Source organism: Populus trichocarpa, chromosome 12, assembly GCF_000002775.5.
Source record: "Populus trichocarpa isolate Nisqually-1 chromosome 12, P.trichocarpa_v4.1, whole genome shotgun sequence".
Taxonomy (NCBI): Eukaryota; Viridiplantae; Streptophyta; class Magnoliopsida; order Malpighiales; family Salicaceae; genus Populus; species Populus trichocarpa.
In genome coordinates this window covers 11,740,128-11,758,538 of record NC_037296.2, presented here as the reverse complement: position 1 = coordinate 11,758,538, position 18,411 = coordinate 11,740,128, and the positions used below count along the sequence as shown (strand labels likewise).

Below are 18,411 nucleotides of genomic sequence, written 5' to 3'. Positions count from 1 at the left end.
TTTATAAAAAAAAATTATTTTCATATATTTTTAAATAAAAAATATTTTAAAAAATAATTACAGTCACTCTCAAAAAATTACTTGAAAGCAAGATTTTATTATAATTAAATTTAATTATAATAATATTTAATTTAAATTTAGTTGTTAAATAAATTGAATTTATATATTTAAAGAAGATAGAATTTAATTTATTTTGATTTTTATATTACTCTTACTTTATCTTATTTCTTTAAAAATCTCTTATAAAATGTAAATAAATATTTTGAAAAAATTAGTTTTAACATTAATTTTTTTTCTCTTTGTAATTATAAATAAGAGAAGCTAGCCTATGATTTATTTTTGTATAGTTTTTAAAGATTAAATTTTATTAAAAATTTTATTATTGACATTCAAAATAAATCCAAATATAAAATTTTATTAAAATATTTAAATTGAATTCATCTCTTAAAGTTCCAAATATATTATAAAAAAACTGTTTATTTTTCATTGTTTCGATTTTTCACTTTAAAAGAAAAAACAACAGCTAGTATGTATAAAATAAGAGACGGAACCAAATGCATATACAATTTAAGTCACACGTGTAGTATTACATGGCATAATCCATATATTTCTTTGTAAATTTAATAAAGCTTTGTGCTTTGTTCATGGGTGAGTTGCACTTATAAAGAGAAAAAAAAAAAAAAAAAAAAGGGGCCGGTCAAAATATTCCTTATAATCTAAAACGTGTTTGCTAAGGTACCGTAGATGGTATGTGTGTTTTTTTAGTAATTTATTTAAAATTAAAGAACACTTGATTTTAAATTCTCCGGAGATTGAAAAAAAAAAAGAACAAAATAAACAAGATTTTAAACAAGGGTGGCATATCAGAATATATTTAAAAAATATACTTAAATTCTCAAAATTTTAAATTAATATAACTTATACAATTTAAGTCCCTTTATATTTTAAAAAGATCAATTTTGATACAAAAATTTATTTATATTATTTTTCAGTCCATGAGTAAAGAGATAACAAAAAAAAGTCATCGAATTCTAATGATGAGAGAGAAGGTCGTCAGGCATTATTGACCACTAAAATTGAATTTTTTGGTGTCCACAGGTTTCCATAAGATTAGAAGGATTTGATAGTGGTTGTTTGGAAACTCAATGTTGTTTGAAAAAACAGATCTAAGCCGGAGAAAAAAAAAATCTAACCCGACTTTATTTTGTGTTTTTAAACCTTTTCTAGGGTTTTTAAATTGATATATTGGTTTATAGGTGTTTCAAGGGTATTTGTTAGATGTTTTAGGGTTGAAATGACTTAAAATTGAGTTTTATGAACAAAAAAGCCTATGCCCTAATTTTCCAGCCACCACTAGGTGATTGGAATCTAGGCATGTAGATTCATAGGTGACATGTTGTCTATGTATTTTTTTCTCAAAAAAATAGGGGTGGACTCATTACCCAAGCATGTGGGCCCGAGAGTCTAGCCTTTCTTTGCTATTTTTTAGTTTTTTAAGGTTAAATATAAATTTAAGAAAAAAAACATATTGATCTCCATTTAGTCTATAGTCCGGAGTGCGAGTTTGACAAATTAAGCCATAACATCTGGTTTGTTTTTTTTTTCTTTCTAATATTGCTCTTTTAATTGATATTTTTTTAATGTTTATCTTATTCATCAAGTTTCAAATATCCATAAGAATATTCATTATATAACTATTATTCATTATTACATAAATAATAGTAATACACACACTGTGTGTATTAAAAGATAAAATTATAAATATTAAGATAAATATATATCAGATTAGATTAAAAAAAATATAAATATTCTACTTTTATATATATATATATATATATATATATATATCTTAGGTTAGGTTTAGGTCAGGTTTCAAGTCAAGTTTGACAATATTAATACTTGATACCATTACTCATTGTATAAGACAACTATCCAAAAACACTCATCAATTTAGGTTGATTAGAGTCGGTATCTATCAGGTTTAGATTTAATTACCATCCCTACTAAAAAAACTATTTTCACCTAAAACACCTAATAAATACCCCTTAAAACATTAAAAAAAAAATCAATTTATCAACCTAAAAAACTCAAAAAAATAATAATCAATTAGGGTAAAAATTTTCTTTCTAAACCTTGATATGTTTTTTTAGGCAATATTAAGGTACGAAACAACTATCTTCAAACTCTTCTTATCAAATGAAACCAGTTAACATCAAAATTGATCATTTTAGTGGCTGAAATTGGTGACAACCAATGATCTTCTCTCTTCAATCCAAGACTAAAAAATAAAGATAATATAATGACTCTTTTTTTTTATATCTTTTCTCAAATCCAGGGATTGAAAAATAAGAAAATTGAACATTTGGTATTTTGGTCGTACTCTCTTCATTGAACAATGTCAAATTACATATGTTCTTTTAAATTGCCTCCCTTCCCCTTGCATTTCTTTGTCGAATGACCATTCTTCTGCTCTTATGATCGAAGATCAAATTAGTCAAAATCTAGTTGTATTTTGGAGTCAATATGTACAAGTGACTATATCAATCCCAATATGTCTGGTCTAGATGGTGCCATGCCCGCTTGAATGTCACCTTAGATCCTTTTTGAGGTCATAAACTTAAATGGGTGGTCATCTATCTAGGTGGACTCCTCAATGTTGCACATTAGAGGTGAAAGTGGGTCCGAATGTATTACCTAGCCTAAACATGCTAGGTTTGGGTGTGACAGTCGAGTCTATGAGAGGTGAAAATGGGTCCAGGCGCGCTGCTTGAACCCAAACATATTAGGCTCGAGTGTATTAGAGGTGAGAAATGAGTCTAGGTGTGCTGCATGTACCCAAACATTTTTGACTCGAGGCACGCTCCCGAGCCTAAGCCTGAGCCTACAAAGATGCTAGGGTGCACGTGCAACATCAAGGGTGTTAGGCATGTTACACCCGCACTTGGTGTATGGCCAGCAAGACTTGTGTCCTGCATGGGCATGAGCTTTATGCCCGAGCCCATGCCCTCTAGGGAGTTGGGTTCGGGCTACCACGCTCGAGGCTAAGTGGTGTTCTTGCTGGGCCTATTTATGGGGGGATTTTTTCGGTCTATAATGCGGGTTTTTTGTTTTTGTCTATTTTATTTGGATCTATCACCTATCTTCTCTATTGAACAACGTCAAATTTTCACAAGTTCTTTAAATTGCTTCCCCTTCCCCTTCCCCTTCCCCTTCCCCTTCCCCTATATGATTATGTGTTTGTTTTTTCTGCATGTATGTATTTTTTAAAAAATAATTTTTTAGTGTTTTTGGATTATTTTGATGTGTTGATATAAAAAATAATTTTTTTAAAAAAAACATTATTTTATGAATTTTCAAGTGAAAAACACTTTTAAAAGCAACAACTATCATAATATCAAATACTATCTTTGTTGAATGACCAAGCTTTAGCTCTTATGACAAAGTCAGAATCTGTCAAAATTTGATTGTCATTTAGAGTCAATAAGGACAAGTTGCTTCATCAACCCTGATTTGTCCGTCTAGGTGGTGCCTTATGCCTACTCGAATGTTGACGGAACAATATTTCTCTCTTTTGGCACCAAACACATAATGATCATGGGCCCAAAATTTTTTGTTCCATTTCTAAACACTTTTTAATGGCTCGGGTAGAACATCCGAGCCCGGGTAGAGGGTTGGGCTCGAGCTAAAACTCGAGGCCGGGTGTTGGGCACCCCCAACATCTCTTTGTGGGCTTAGGCGCACCACCTGAGCCCAACCCCTAAAGGATGTGTCTTGACCTACTTTTTAAGTCCAAAAACATGTGCTGAGTCTTTTTTTTTCTTTTCTCATTAATGTTTATTAATGCTTGTGTAAGAAATATTTTGTCCTTCATAAATGTTACCATAGTGAAATTACTCTTCAGCCTTCCCATTTAAGAAAAAGACAAGATCCAAGGGTTATAAATACCTCTTGAACTACCAAGCAAATGACAAGTTTTTTTTACATTAAAAAGATACAAATTCAACACAAAATCAACCTAAATATTAAAATTTAAAGCTCTTTAAGTGTATTGATCTTTTATATTTTCTATAAAACTGGTAACTTTATTATTAGTGTATCCTTAAATATCCTTTTTTTTTTCAGGTATCCAAGCCATTCATTAAAAAAAATACTATTTTAAAAATTTAACCGGTATACGATTCAACCACTAAAAAAAACCTGAACACTTCATCAAATGTCATCTTGCATCCCTTCCCTTCAGAAGTCATAAACTGAGGGCGATCATCTATCCATGTGGGGCTCCGCAATGCTGCACCTGCACTAGATGATTGTGTGGGAAGAACTTGCACCACCCTTCACTTTGTAAAGGGCAACCTCTTGTTTTGATCCAAAACATCGCGCAATGTCGCCATGATATTCTGCTTCCTCGTCTTTTATTTTCACTTTCTTTCTGCCCGTTGGAGCCTTCATTGTTCAGGTATTCCTTCACTTTCAGCTTCCTTTCCAATTCTTTTAGAGGCTTTGAGGATGGAACCTTTCCCAAAGGGCATGCTAGGCCCACCTTCTAGCTCCTCGGCAAGCGATTTCAACTATCTAGCACTCTGCTCCCTATTCACCATTCTGAAGCCGAGGAGTCTATAGATTCGTTTGCCTCTCTTGTTTCACCAATTGCCAGCATCTTTCAGGTGCAGCGTTTTGAGTCATCCTTCTCCTGAATTCTCTTAAAACATGCCGTTTCTTTTTACCTTAAAGCCATGTCTTCTTTTTTCCTCTGTTTCGCTTCTTCTCTGCACATCTACATAGAAAAAAACCAGACAAAACCTTAGAGCCCCTTCTCTCTCCCTCATTATCCAAAGAACAAACCCTATCCTCTATTGCCATCCTTCTCCTTTACTTCAAGGAAGATGAAGTCTACAAGCCGAAGTTGTTTGAGTTCAAGTTTCTGCGTTGCCACTTCAATTCAAGCCATCATCAGCTGGCCTTTGGTTAGCTGGGGTGGAATTTACTAATTCTCAACTGATCATAAACCTATAAGTTGTTTTTCAATTTGATCCCTTGATGTTTCCTACATTAATTTCCTAAAGGATCTTTTTTTCAATTATGGTTGACATTTACCGAATAATGTTCATAATTTATGGAAATGTTTTTAACACAACACTGAAAAGAATGAGTATACATTTGTTAGGGACTAAATTGAGGTTTCCCAAACAAAAAGGTCACAGGAGCAGGAACTCTGATAAACTGACAAGATGGTGACACTCAACCTGGGACACCCAGTGATCTCTCCCTCCTTAAAATGACAAAGCCTGTCGCTGCCAGAACCAAACTCATCGTCGTTTATGACCTCGGCCATGGCCATAGCGACTGCAGCCTCCTCTCTTCTCCACTCAAAACCACCACCACCACCACCAACTCTCCTTTCTCATTCCCCACAATCAGCACAACAACTTCACCTTCCCAAAACAACATCCTCCAAATGGACCCCATTAGTACTCACCACGAGTCATTCAACCTTGGAAAAGACCATGCCCACGACAAGTCGTTCCACTAATTTCCCAGACCTCTCTTTCCTTTCTTCTTTGACAACATCTGCTATTGATAATCTAGCCATGGTGAGTCCTTCACTTGCATATGCGAACACCCTTTACTTCAAATTTGGATTTAACGTGCAAATCAACGTGAAAGAGAACGAGCCTGAGGAGAGTATACTGTTTCGGTTCAAGAAAGCTGTTATAAGGGCACGTGTTTTGCAGGAGTGTAGGAGGAGGAGGTTCTTTGAGAGCACACAAGATAAGAAGAAGAGAAAAACTAGAGATGCTGCTAGAAGAAACAGTCAGAGGTTAGAATTTGTACTTTCTTTTCTTTCTTTCTTTCGTTATGTTTTGGTTTTGGTTTTGGTTTTTATTTATTTTGTTGCTACTTTTGGATTGATTGTGCAATTTGGTTGAGTTTTGTGGGCTTTGATTTATGTTGTATACATGTGATATGAAAGCCTTTTTTTTTTTTTTTTGAGGATGTTTGGTTCTTTTCTTTATTAGGCTTTCATTCAAGGATTGGTCTTTCTACACCAATTGAATTTTTTTAGCATATAAATTGTTTTCCCGCTTGATTTTTTTTCATTTTTTTACTATATGGTATTCTTAACATTTGTAAAGTCTAATGCCTGTCTTGTGCATTATTATAAACTGAAAATTTGATTTTGCTTGGCTTGTGTTAACATTGCTTTTGTTTTTGCGTTATGATCATATGCTCAGTGACACTTATGTCAAGAGGTAGAAGCTTGAAACTTCGAAATCACTTAGAATCTAGCTTCTGGATTCTAGTCTTGTTTCGAGTTGGACTAGTAAAATTATTCATGGACCCTTCACTGTAATGTGAAATCAAACAGTTAACTTTATATGAAAAGTTTTTGCTCACTTGGTGTTGATCATACTGAACTAGACATGGCTGCATTAAATGTTGGAAGTGCAGGAAAGAAAATGATTTTTCTGTTCTAGCCGTAGTAATGAAAACCTCTGTCAGATAGTTGTGTAGTTGCACCCAGTTGAATGCAGGTTTTATTTTATCTTGCCCCAGCCATTTGAATGGCTCCATATCTACAATCTTTTCTTTGCCATCATTTCAACATCAAAATTGAGCATGCAATTAGAGTATCTGTCTTCCCTTCCCTTTCTTAGTTTTGCAATCATACTTTTGGTGCATTCTTAGTCTTTTAAAGCCCTGGAGGTATATAGCTGCATGAAGTTTTAGGTGATGCTGCTTGGATTGACTACAATGTTGCTTTCTGATTTTGTACTACTGTTTTAAACCTTCCGCGTCTGTGTATTATAATTCATTTTTGGCTGAGTAAAACTCATCATAATGTTGAGGAGAATTGTTTGAGAAATTATGCTTGCTGGATCCCTCTATATAAAAAGTCTAAAGGTTATCTTAGACTTAATTTGTTTTTCGCAATGTCAGACGCCCACAGCCAAGAACACCAGTTAAACAGGAAGCACCCAAGAAGAAAAAGGATGACGATGACGATGACAACTGGGAACTCCCATAAGGAGAGATTCCCTATCGCTTACTGAGGCAACGAGGTCCATAAGAGGAAGCCAGATAGCAGCTGAAACGAGAAGGAAAGAACAAAGATGAATGCTGTTTTCAAGAATCTCCCAACCGATGAATCCATAGCTCAAGTGACTGACAGCCTCCCTCTTGCCTAAATGAAATGGAATGAATCAAATCAGTAAGCTTTTTAATTGATTCAGGGTGAAGCGAAGCCAAATTCAACCAGGGTAAGGGCAAGCTGAGAATCAGCTTCAACCCCGACTTAAAGTTCCAAGCGATACTTTTGACAACTAGATTGTGAATATAAAAAAATGTTAAAACTAGGTTAGCAGAACAGGAAACGTGAATAGAGTTGTTGGATTTATAACCACAATTTAGAGACGACACTTTTTTGTTACAGGAAAGTTTTAGAATCGGATTAGTAGTTATTGGTTTTGCAAGGTGGAGTATGGAGATGTAGCCATCAATGTATTTACAGGTCCAAACAATTTAATGCCATTTATGCTACCATCAATGTGTGTATTGTTGTTTATGAGTGCTGTGCTGCTGCACACTGAATGCCGAGCTGCCATGATATAGTTTCAGTGTGCTAAATCGCTATTTACCGCAACAGACTGAGACTATCTTACCCCAGTCCAGCCTAAGCACTGTACAACGAGAAATTTACCTGAATTATGGACTTCAACTATACTCATTCAGGCTGCCTAAGCACTGTACATCGAGAAATTTACCTGAGACTATCATAGATGGCCTTGCGCTGAAATTTCAAAAGCTGAACAGTCTTCGACATGCACCCACCATACCCAGTAGAAAATTCTGAACTCACATGTCCAAAGGGACTCGTTATAGTTACGTAGGGGTGAAATTTTAAACATCTTCAGGAGTAAAACTATGAATCAAATCAATAACCTAAGCTAAAGCTATGTATAAATTAAACGAGAGAAAAATCTTAAGTCTTAAAGGACCAATGACAACGTAAACCTATTTTCCCCAACAGTTGATCTCTCGGGCAACGTTAGAAAAAAAGAGTTTGTGCGTTAAAGCGCGTAAACAACGTGGGTGCCTCTGATCAATTACCTAACAAAAGAAAATACAGTTATAACGAACAGAATGTCTTCTCATTTCCGTTTTCTATCATCCCCTCTCTTTCTTTGCCTTACAAATTGCTCTTTCTTGTCCTTTTTCTTTTTCAGCTCTATAAAAGTTGATGCATCACAACGAAGTCTCCCCCCCTCTCTCACCCTATTAAAAACTCTTTTGGGACTTTCATGGCTTCTGTAAGTTTTTTCTTCCCTTTTACTCTTTTCTTTTCATCTTTCTTTATAGTCTTGCCTGCTTTGTTTTGTCTCTTTTAAGATTTCTGTTTCCTTAATCCTTAATTTACGTTTGTTCTTTGATTCTAAATATTGTTGGTTTTTTTTTTTCATTTCAAGAATGGATATGTTCATATTATGTTGTGTATGTTCTTGTTTAAGCAGCTAAATATTGGGTTTTCTGTAATCTCAGGAACAGGTCTATGCATATTATATTATATTATGTTGTGTATGTTCTTGTTTAAGCAGCTTTAATATGGGAGAACTAGATGACCAAGATAGTCTTTATGAATGTTTTGAGGAGGATAGGATTTTATTTCGTAATCTGTATATCATTTAGATTTCTTAAATTGAATGGCTTTGTAATTGATAATTTTTTGTATTGTTTTTTCAAATTTCGTGGGATATTCCTGGTCCATCATGTGTCTAATGTATGTTTTTTTATGTGTTAGAGCAAAGTTTTGGTTGAGCTAGGGAAGTTTTGTTGGCTTTGCTTTAGGCCCTGGTATATGGCATTATGAACCTTGTGATTTGTCAAAGTTTCTTGCTGATTGGCTGTTTTCTGAAAGGAGGCATGGATGGAAGAATGGATGGTTTTAGGGTTTGATTACTAATTACATTGTGTCTTGTTTAATTCTCTATACTCTGTCTTTCATTAGTTATTTCATCCCATTGCAATCCGAAATCAATAGATAACAAATGGATAGGACTCGAACACTCCCTATAGCCAGCAATTCACTTTAAATCTACCTGTCTATGACATTTTTTTATGCTCGGTTTTCTACAGGTTGCTGTCTTTTGCCATGTATCAAGATCTTTGATCCATTAGTAGCTTCTCTAGACTGAACTAATTTTTTTTCTTCCTCATGTAGCTTCTTGGTAATGATTCCGCGTCCAAAACGAGTTGAATGTGTCTTGAAAAGCCTTTAACATTGAAGCAGGAAATGTCCTGAGAGAAGGCTGGTTAATCTATTGGAATTGATGATTTTTCTCTTTCAGCAAGGTCGGCCTTTGCCCAAGTTTGGTGAGTGGGATGTGAACAACCCTGCCTCTGCTGAAGGATTCACAGTCATATTCAACAAGGCTAGAGACGAGAAGAAGACCAAAAATAGTCCTGCAAAAGTTGTTTCGCCACGGAGAACTGAACCTGTGTTCAACAAAAATGCCAAAAATGAGAACTATGAGCATCCTCCGAAGGTGCATGTTTTAAATGAGCCATTTTCAAGTCCTCTTTCCCTTTCATTGGTTTTTGTATTTGCGAATTCAAGGTTTCTTATAGCTCAATTATCTTCTCATGCAGAGGAGGTGGCTTTGCTATGTTGAACTCATAATGCACTAAGAGCCTCGATGAATGACTGGTGAAACTAACAATGTCCGGGGTGGGGATTCTCTTACTAGTTAATGCCTAAGCCTTCTGATGGAGGACTGAATGGTTTATGACCATACTTATCTTTGTTTTTTCCCTTTTCACTCGTTTATTGCCATGGATTCTTTCTTTTCATTTTATGTTTCTTATGCTTCTCATATAATGGCACAAGAGTGTCAGAAAAAAGTTGAGACTCTTTATTTGTACATGAGATGTTGCAGTGTTTCACTTATTGGCTTTGAGAAACAACATGATACTAATCAACAACACCTTTTACATTTATTATTATTGTTGTTGTCAAAAAGTTTTGTTTTTCCTTCTTGCATGGAGAAATTATCATTTGATGCCATGGAAATTAGCCTGATTCTTACGGATAAACAAAATATTCAGGGTTTTAAGATTCTCGGCTTGGGGTTTTCCATTGAGTGTTGACCTTAACCCTATAGTTGTGTTGAGGATCAACATGGCATCCTTTGCCCATTCTTGCATTGATTCTTCTAAACTAAACACAATGTCCACTCTCTTCCATTTATTACTAATGGAAACATGCCTAGTTGTTCCTAGAACTCAACAGATCCTCATTCTGTTTATAAAACAATATATAATGAAAACAAAAAAATTGTCACTCTTTTCCAAATCTGTGGCTTAACTTTTGTTCTGCTAATCCGGCTTTTGTAGTTTTTAAGGTCGGTAAAATGGGAGATCATGACTCGAACGAATTGATGATTGCTTATAGTTTAAAACTGCTTTCATCAATTACCCCATATCCAGCAATACAGCTCCACTGGCTTCACTCCTATGCAGCTATATAGCTCTACAACCAACCAGCAGCTGGTTGCTTTCATGACTTGAGATTCAAAACTAGCCATCCCCTTCGGCGTATAACAATCTCACTCGCTCATGTAGAGACATCATGCGCATTGAAAGAGTTTGAAGAGATTGAAAAGAAGAAGTGAAAAACAGAATGCAGATTTTGATTTGAACAGTGGAAGTTTTTACTGTTTTTATTGAACTGAAAAATATCGTTGATTGCTTACAATTTCAGCAATCTTTACACGTTTAAATAGACTTGAAACAAACTGAAATTGCTGGTTTGTAGCACTACAATGTGCCACGTTCAGCTGACCACTAACATGACCACTAACATAAATGTACCATGTTCAGCTAACAACATAACTGACTCCTAAAGACTAGTTCACGTCCTGAATACCAGCTCTAGTCTTTTATTTCAGCAGAATTAAAATAACAAAGACAGACAATACTAAAATAAAACAAAGGCAGCAACTTAAGGCATAACTCCAACACTCCTCCTTGCATTAAGGGCTGCATACTCCTATCAGCCTTGTGAGAAATTCGAACCTGTTAGCAGGAAGTGCTTTGGTAAACAAATCAGCCATTTGATCTTCAGTCCTGCAATAAAGTAGCTTAACATCTCCATTCTTCTGCACCTCTCGGATAAAATATAATTTGATGTTGAAATGTTTGGTTTTCCCATGAAACACAGGATTGTTAGAGATTGCTATAGCTGCTTGATTGTCAACTGAGATTTCAGTTGCTTCTTCCTCTTCCATATGTAGATCACGCAGTAACTTTTGAAGCCATAAAGCTTGGTTAACTGCAGCTGTGGCAGCAATGAACTCTGCCTCTGCAGTTGATTGTGCAACAATGCTTTGCTTCTTGGATGACCATGAAAATATTGTTGAGCCTAGATTGAAACAAAAACCAGAAGTGCTTTTCATGTCATCAATGAATCCACCCCAATCACTGTCAGAAAAGCCATGCAATTTCAGTGTTTTACATTGCATAAATTTAACACCAAAACTGCATGTTCCTTTGATGTATCGCAGGATACGTTTGGCTGCCCTCATATGTAGCTCACTTAGACAATGCATAAACCTTGATAGAAGGTTTGTTGCATAAAGAATGTCAGGTCGGGTTGCTGTCAAATACAGCAAGCAACCAATCAAGCTTCTGTACTTTTCTTCATTTACCCTGGCAGTCCCATCCTCTTTGCTGAATTTATCCTTCTGATTCATTGGAGTAGCAGTTGGTTTGCAATTCTCCATTTGGAATTTCTTCAAAATCTCCTTCGCATATTTTTCTTGACCAATGAAGATCACTCCTCTGCTTTGTTTAATCTCCATGCCAAGAAAAAAACTCATGAGTCCAAGGTCACTCATTTCGAAAGCTTGCATCATGTCCTGCTTGAACCTTTCAATTTGCTGCAAATTACTTCCAGTTACAAGTAAATCATCAACATAGAGGGACACAATAAGAACATCATCATCAATTTTCTTCACATAGAGGGTTGATTCAGAAAGACTTTTCTGAAATCCAAACCCTGTCAAGTAGTCATCAATTCGGCCATACCAGGCCCTTGGTGCCTGTTTTAATCCATAAAGTGCCTTCTTCAGCATGTACACCTTGTCTTCTTCTCCTTGAACAACAAATCCAGCAGGTTGTTCAACATAAATTTCTTCTTGTAAATCGCCATTGAGGAAGGCTGATTTTACGTCCATCTGGAACACTTTCCAGTTTTTGTGTGCAGCAACAGCAAGCAACAATCTGATGGTGTCCATCCTTGCTACTGGAGCGAATGTGTCTGAATAATCCACCCCATACACTTGAGCATCCCCCTTGACAACCAGCCTTGCCTTGAATTTGTTGATGGAGCTGTCAGCATTCAGTTTGGTCCTGAAAATCCACTTGACGCCAATAATGTTCTTGTCTGCAGGTCGATCAACAAGTTCCCACGTATGATTCTTTTCAATCATGTGTATTTCCTCCTTCATTGCTTCCTGCCATGCTGGATTCATCTGCGCATCTTCATAATTTTCTGGTTCACAAACAGCCACATTGCTCCTTTGATAGATTTCTTCAAGTGATCTGGTGCCTCGTACTGGTGATTCATCAATTGATTCAATTATTTGCAGGGGAGTAATAATTTGATCATCAAGCACCGTGATCTCTTGTGTTTCATCCCAGTTCCATTTGTCGTCTTCATGGAACTGCACATCCCGTGTAATTGTAATCTTCTGGGTTTGAGGGAGGTATACTTTGTAGGCTTTAGAAATTGTGCTATAGCCAACAAAGATACCTTGCATTGCCTTCTTGTCCAGCTTGTCCCTCTTAATCTGTGGAATGTGAACAAAACATGTGCTGCCAAAAACCTTAAGAAAACTAAGTGAGGGTTTGTAATTATACCACACTTCAAAAGGAGTTTTTTCTGCCAAAAGCTTTGTTGGGAGACGATTTTGCAGGAATACTGCTGTGTTAGCAGCTTCTGCCCAAAAAACTTTAGGCAAGTTCTTCTCATGGAGCATGCATCTAGCCATCTCCATTATGTATCGATTTCTTCTCTCACTAACCCCATTCTGCTCTGGAGTGTAAGGGGCTGTGAGTTGATGCTCAATGCCAGCTTCTTCACAATAAAGATTGAATTCTGTTGATGTGTATTCTCTGCCATTGTCTGAACGAATTGCTTGAATTCTGCAGTTGCTTTGATTCTCCACATTCTTCTTGAATCTCCAGAAAATTCCAGCCACCTCTGATTTGAATTTCATGAAATAAATCCAGCACATTCGAGAGAAATCGTCAATAAACAGCATGTAATATTTACTGCCATTTAATGATGGTGTGCTTAGAGGACCAGCCACATCGGTATGAATCAGCTGCAGCTTTTGGGATGATCTCCAAGTTGATCTCGGAAATGATTTTCTATTCTGCTTACCAAACTGACAAGCATGACAGTTCAATGTAATTTCAGTAAATGGAGGTATACCTCTGACAGCCTCAGAATTCTTCATGGTAAGCATCCTTTGTTGATGGCAGTGCCCCAACCTTTTGTGCCATAACTTAGTATAATTGAGTTTTGTTAGGGAAAGCATTATGCTCCTCCTCAAATGGCAGAAACGAGAAACTTTTGCTCTTCATTCTAACTTGTAGAATTTTACACCCAGCAGCATCAAAAATACAGCAATGTTGATTTTCAAAAATCACCTTCATTCCTTTCTCAATTAATTGCCCCACACTTAACAAATTCTGATCTATATTAGGCACATAAAGAACATCTGCAATTGTTTTTGTACCTGAATTTGTTGTGATGGCAATTGTTCCCTTTCCCTTGGCTTCAATGCATTCACCATTTCCAATTCTGATTTTTGCAGCTTCTGTAGGCTGCAAATTTCGAAAAAGACTTTTATCAAAAGTCATGTGGTTGGTGCAACCACTATCAATTAGCCAATGGTCTGAGGTGGTTTGAACCGAGAAGCATGCAGCCACAAACATCTGATCCTCATCATCTTGGTTCGCGACTTGAGCATCTTCTTCTTGTTTTTGATTTTTGAATCTGCAAATTATTGCCTCATGTCCTAGCTGATTGCACTTGCTGCACCTTGCATCAGGCCTCTTCCAGCATTTGAATGGTGGGTGACCACTCTTGTTGCAGTGTTGACAAGGTGGAAAATTCCTTTTAATAAATTTTCCTTTGTTGTAACCTTGATTTGGTTTAATGCTGCCTGAAGCTGCGTTCTTCCTGGAGAACTTCTTCTTGTCATAGTCTGCAAATTTTGCTTGCAAAGCACCTTCAATTGCATGATCCTGCCTCATAAGCCTTCTCTGCTCCTGAGCTTGTAAGGCATTTAGCAACTCTGTCAATGTAATTTTTGACAGGTCTTTAGTATTCTCCAATGTTGTAATTGAAGCTTCATACTTTTCTGGTACTGTGACCAGAAGTTTTTCAACAATTCTGGAATCTGCAAATGATGTACCCAGCAGCCTGACTCTGTTAGCAATCCCCATTAATTTGTCTGAGTACTCCTTTATAGTCTCAGAATCCTTCATCCTTTGCAGCTCAAATTCACGTATCAAGTTTAAGCTTTGCATTCCACGAATTCTTTCATCTCCTGCATATTCCTTCTTCAAGTAATCCCAAACATCCTTTGCTGATTGAAGTGACATGATCCTGGTGAAAATGGTTGTGGAAACAGCAGCAAACAGACATGCCTTCGCCTTCGATTTCTTGGTCTTTCTCTCCTTATGACTTTTGATCTGAGTCATAGTTGGATTATTAGGCAGTGGTGGCACCTCATAATCCTCTTCAACAGCTTCCCACAAATCTAAGGCTTCTAGGTGAGTTTCCATTCTTACTGCCCATAGTTGAAAATTCTCTCCATTTAAGATTGGAGGAGAAATATGGGTGAAACTTGATTCAGAATCCATCACAGGCCCTTCAAGAAAATTGCTCTGATACCAATTGAAAGAGTTTGAAGAGATTGAAAAGAAGAAGTGAAAAACAGAATGCAGATTTTGATTTGAACAGTGGAAGTTTTTACTGTTTTTATTGAACTGAAAAATATCGTTGATTGCTTACAATTTCAGCAATCTTTACACGTTTAAATAGACTTGAAACAAACTGAAATTGCTGGTTTGTAGCACTACAATGTGCCACGTTCAGCTGACCACTAACATGACCACTAACATAAATGTACCATGTTCAGCTAACAACATAACTGACTCCTAAAGACTAGTTCACGTCCTGAAGACCAGCTCTAGTCTTTTATTTCAGCAGAATTAAAATAACAAAGACAGACAATACTAAAATAAAACAAAGGCAGCAACTTAAGGCATAACTCCAACACGCATAAATTACCCACGGTTTTTTGCCAAGTTACTGGTTAAAACAAGCATAGAAGCTCCAAATCTCATGGATTACTACCTTTCCTTTCTGAAAAATCCCATGAATCCTATATGGCTAGTTTTGAATTATAAATTACTGATCACTGCCTGACCCTAACTTTTTTCTCTCTCTCTATCTGTTGGCTCTCCTTTTGTTCCTGTGGAGTTCCCAACAAACATAGATTGGAAGGATTAATTATGATTTTCTCGAGCATAGTGGCATTCTCAAGCACGCACCCTGTTAGATGAGGTTATAATATATAATTCATGTTATTCTCTAAACGCTTAGAATTTCCTCTCAAAGCATCCTTGTACATATCGTGTAAGAACATTCGACGAAGCATATAATTTACTGATGAAATAATAGAAAAAATTCAAAGGATTTTCTAGACTTTCCACGATTGACAATGAACTAGGCTATTCAGGATGGGCAATAACCAACAAAACAAAGTCTCTTGTGTGTTTAGGGGATCCTTTAATACTTAATTCAGTTTTGGGAAGGAGTTTAATGATGTTGAAACTAGAAATTGTACGTGTTTGTTTATAGCAGAGATTTGGGTGGTCTTGCCTGTATCGTTGGGCATTAGAAGTTTAATTGTATAGTTGTGTATAGCATAGAGCAGGGTGACAACGCTAGCATAGCTCATTTCTTTACTGATTTAACTTATGAAACAAGTAAATGATCCTGTAAGAATATCTCATTCCTTAGTGAACATAGAAAACAACGTTTCATTGGCCATAATATTGACTAATATTAGAGATAGCCTATAAATATTTTAGGAATGGTTGGAAATTTTGTATCCCAGTGTATTGTTTTGTATGCCAAACCAGTAAAGGTAAGGAAAAATTGACTACCTCCACGATGAATTATCATAAACTAGGAGAACTAACAACCAATCTTCCACTGTTTATTATATATGTAATGGAAGCATGTATGCTTACAACATCGAACACTAGAAATATCCCTCCTGTGATAGACTTTCACCGTCAAATACAAGGGAAGAACAAGGAATTTCAAGTATTTGGTGCATTTTGACAAACTTCTCTCATATTCTGTCCCAGGACACCATTCTGGTGGGACAATATCAGAGTTGCTGCAACTACTGTCACTCCTGCTGGTGTACTTTGTGCTTGGTGACATTTTGTTCCTGGTTTTAGTTTTGAACCACTCTGGTCTTTGTTTTTAGGCTATCCAAGTAAGGCTAAGCCTGATTCTACTCCTTTCTGCTAGCATTCTTTTGTCTGGTAGCATGTTTTTCTACTTCTACAGTAACTTTCAGTAGCCTTGGATTTGTATATTGGAAGTTGAGAAGTAAGACCTTTTACCAGCGAAAGAAATTTATGCAGATGAGGAGCTGTCTTAATCAACAATGTGAATTTAAGAAGGCTAATATCGTCCCTTTCATAAACATCAAGCACCAAGCGCTTGAGCATTATTGTTAGTTTAGGAACTCCATGGAATGTCACTTTTTTCCTGAAAGAAAAGCCGGATGTCAACCAAGGCTCAATAGATACAAAAGTGTGAGAAAGAATGTAAAAGATAAATATTGCTTATGCATACATCATAGAAAGAGGCACGCAATTTGAGAATCTCCGAGGAAAATTGTTGGTTTTGTGATGACTGCAAATTTGCAGCAAAGAAATTCTAAGCTTGGTGTTTTTTTCTCATTACAGGAAAACTGATATTACATGACTTTTTAGACACAAAAGTCTTGATTGCTAGAGCTTTATATCAATAAAGTCTTCACCTAATACCCTCAAAGCTTGCAACATATCCCTTAACTTTAGGAACCTCTACTGACATTTCTGCAGATTTGCTTCAGCAATGATTTTGCAGAATATCAGTAGATTTATACAGTAACATACACTAGACACAAAGTAGACGTAAAGCGGACACACACTATAGTGCATGTAGAAAAAGTAACAACATTCTAACCCCCCTCCTTGAGACTTTTGCTTGATACTCCCAGCTTGTTCCTGAGAAATTCAAATCTGATTTTAGGAAGAGCTTCTGTGAATATATCTGTTAGTTGGTTTTCTGCTTCACAATAGCTGAAGGTAAAAGGAGAATATAGAAAGAGATAGTAGTGAATTAATTCTCTTTTATTGAGTAGTAAGAAAGAAACGTGAAAAATACATTTACAATAGGCATAGTTGTTTTTATATACAATCAACAGTTAAGGTATTTGTGTTTAACTAAACTAGGAATAGTTTATTTTCCATAAAAAATAGGATCCTTTCCATCTTTGAGATATTTGATTAAGCATGGCTGTACTTTTTTCTTCTGCTGACCTTCCATCTTGGTTTTAAGACATTACCGTTGGATCAAGGTTATGGTAAGTGTCTATGAAAAAGATTTGCAGATTGCATGGCTGTAATTTCTTCTTCTGCTGAGCTTTCACTCGTTGAAGCAAGGTTATGGTAAGTGTCTTTTTGAGGTGGATCAGCCTTGTTATTCCTGAAATCCTGGTTAATGTTGTTGTTGTGAAGCTGTGTGATGACAGCAACATGGCTGTTGTCCTTAACTTGTGGATGGTTGTTATTACGCTCCCACAAACTTTGTCGGAGCTGGAGGCAAAGTTTGGATTGAAACCTAAGCATAGACGGCTTAGAGAATGGCTTAGTGAAGAGGTCAGCAACTTGATCAGTAGAGGAGACATGTTGAGTGATAAGATGTCCAAGAGCAACCCGTTCACTTTAAAGTGATGGTCTAATTCAATATGCTTACTGCGAGCATGGAACACCGGGTTAACAGTCAGATGAAGAGCACTAAGATTGTCACAATAGAGAACCGAAAGAGATGCTACTGGGATGTGAAGGTCTTTAAGGATAAAGCTTAGCCAAGGAAGTTCTGCTACAGTATTTGCCATAGCATGATACTCAACTTTTAGTGTTGGAGTGTGAGATTGTGAGATTGTGAGTTGCCTCTTTGCACACTAGGAATTAAGATTCTGACCAAAAAAGATGCAATACCCAGTTGCTGACCGTCGGGTAGTAGAACATCCGGCTCAATCAACATCTGAA

The 18,411-nt window shown here is 36.3% G+C and overlaps 1 protein-coding gene across 4 annotated transcripts; it reads left to right on the top strand.

The window, feature by feature from the left end:
* The first annotated feature begins 4,420 nt into the window (after nucleotides 1-4,420).
* Nucleotides 4,421-9,799, top strand: LOC7484450 (protein NOI4). Of its 4 annotated transcripts, XR_008056987.1 has the most exons (5): nucleotides 4,423-5,591; nucleotides 5,733-5,818; nucleotides 6,940-7,259; nucleotides 9,345-9,542; nucleotides 9,646-9,799. XR_008056987.1 is itself a non-coding variant. In XM_002318660.3 (3 exons), exons 1-3 carry the CDS (start codon nucleotides 8,301-8,303, stop codon nucleotides 9,682-9,684), a joined length of 246 nt encoding a protein of 81 aa, XP_002318696.3. In that variant the 5' UTR covers nucleotides 8,147-8,300; the 3' UTR covers nucleotides 9,685-9,799. The 4 variants fall into 4 exon arrangements, 2 of the variants coding, with proteins under 2 accessions (XP_002318697.3, XP_002318696.3); XR_008056986.1 differs by having other exon boundaries at nucleotides 4,425-5,818; XM_002318660.3 differs by lacking the exons at nucleotides 4,423-5,591; nucleotides 5,733-5,818; nucleotides 6,940-7,259 and adding an exon at nucleotides 8,147-8,309.
* The last annotated feature ends 8,612 nt before the right edge of the window (nucleotides 9,800-18,411 follow it).

Coding starts and splice junctions, on each gene's coding strand:
- LOC7484450 (XM_002318661.4), top strand. CDS start 5,319: ATGACCTCGGCCATGGCCATAGCGACTGCAGCCTCCTCTCTTCTCCAC. Junction 5,819..6,939: donor GCTAGAAGAAACAGTCAGAG/GTTAGAATTTGT, acceptor TCGCAATGTCAG/ACGCCCACAGCCAAGAACAC.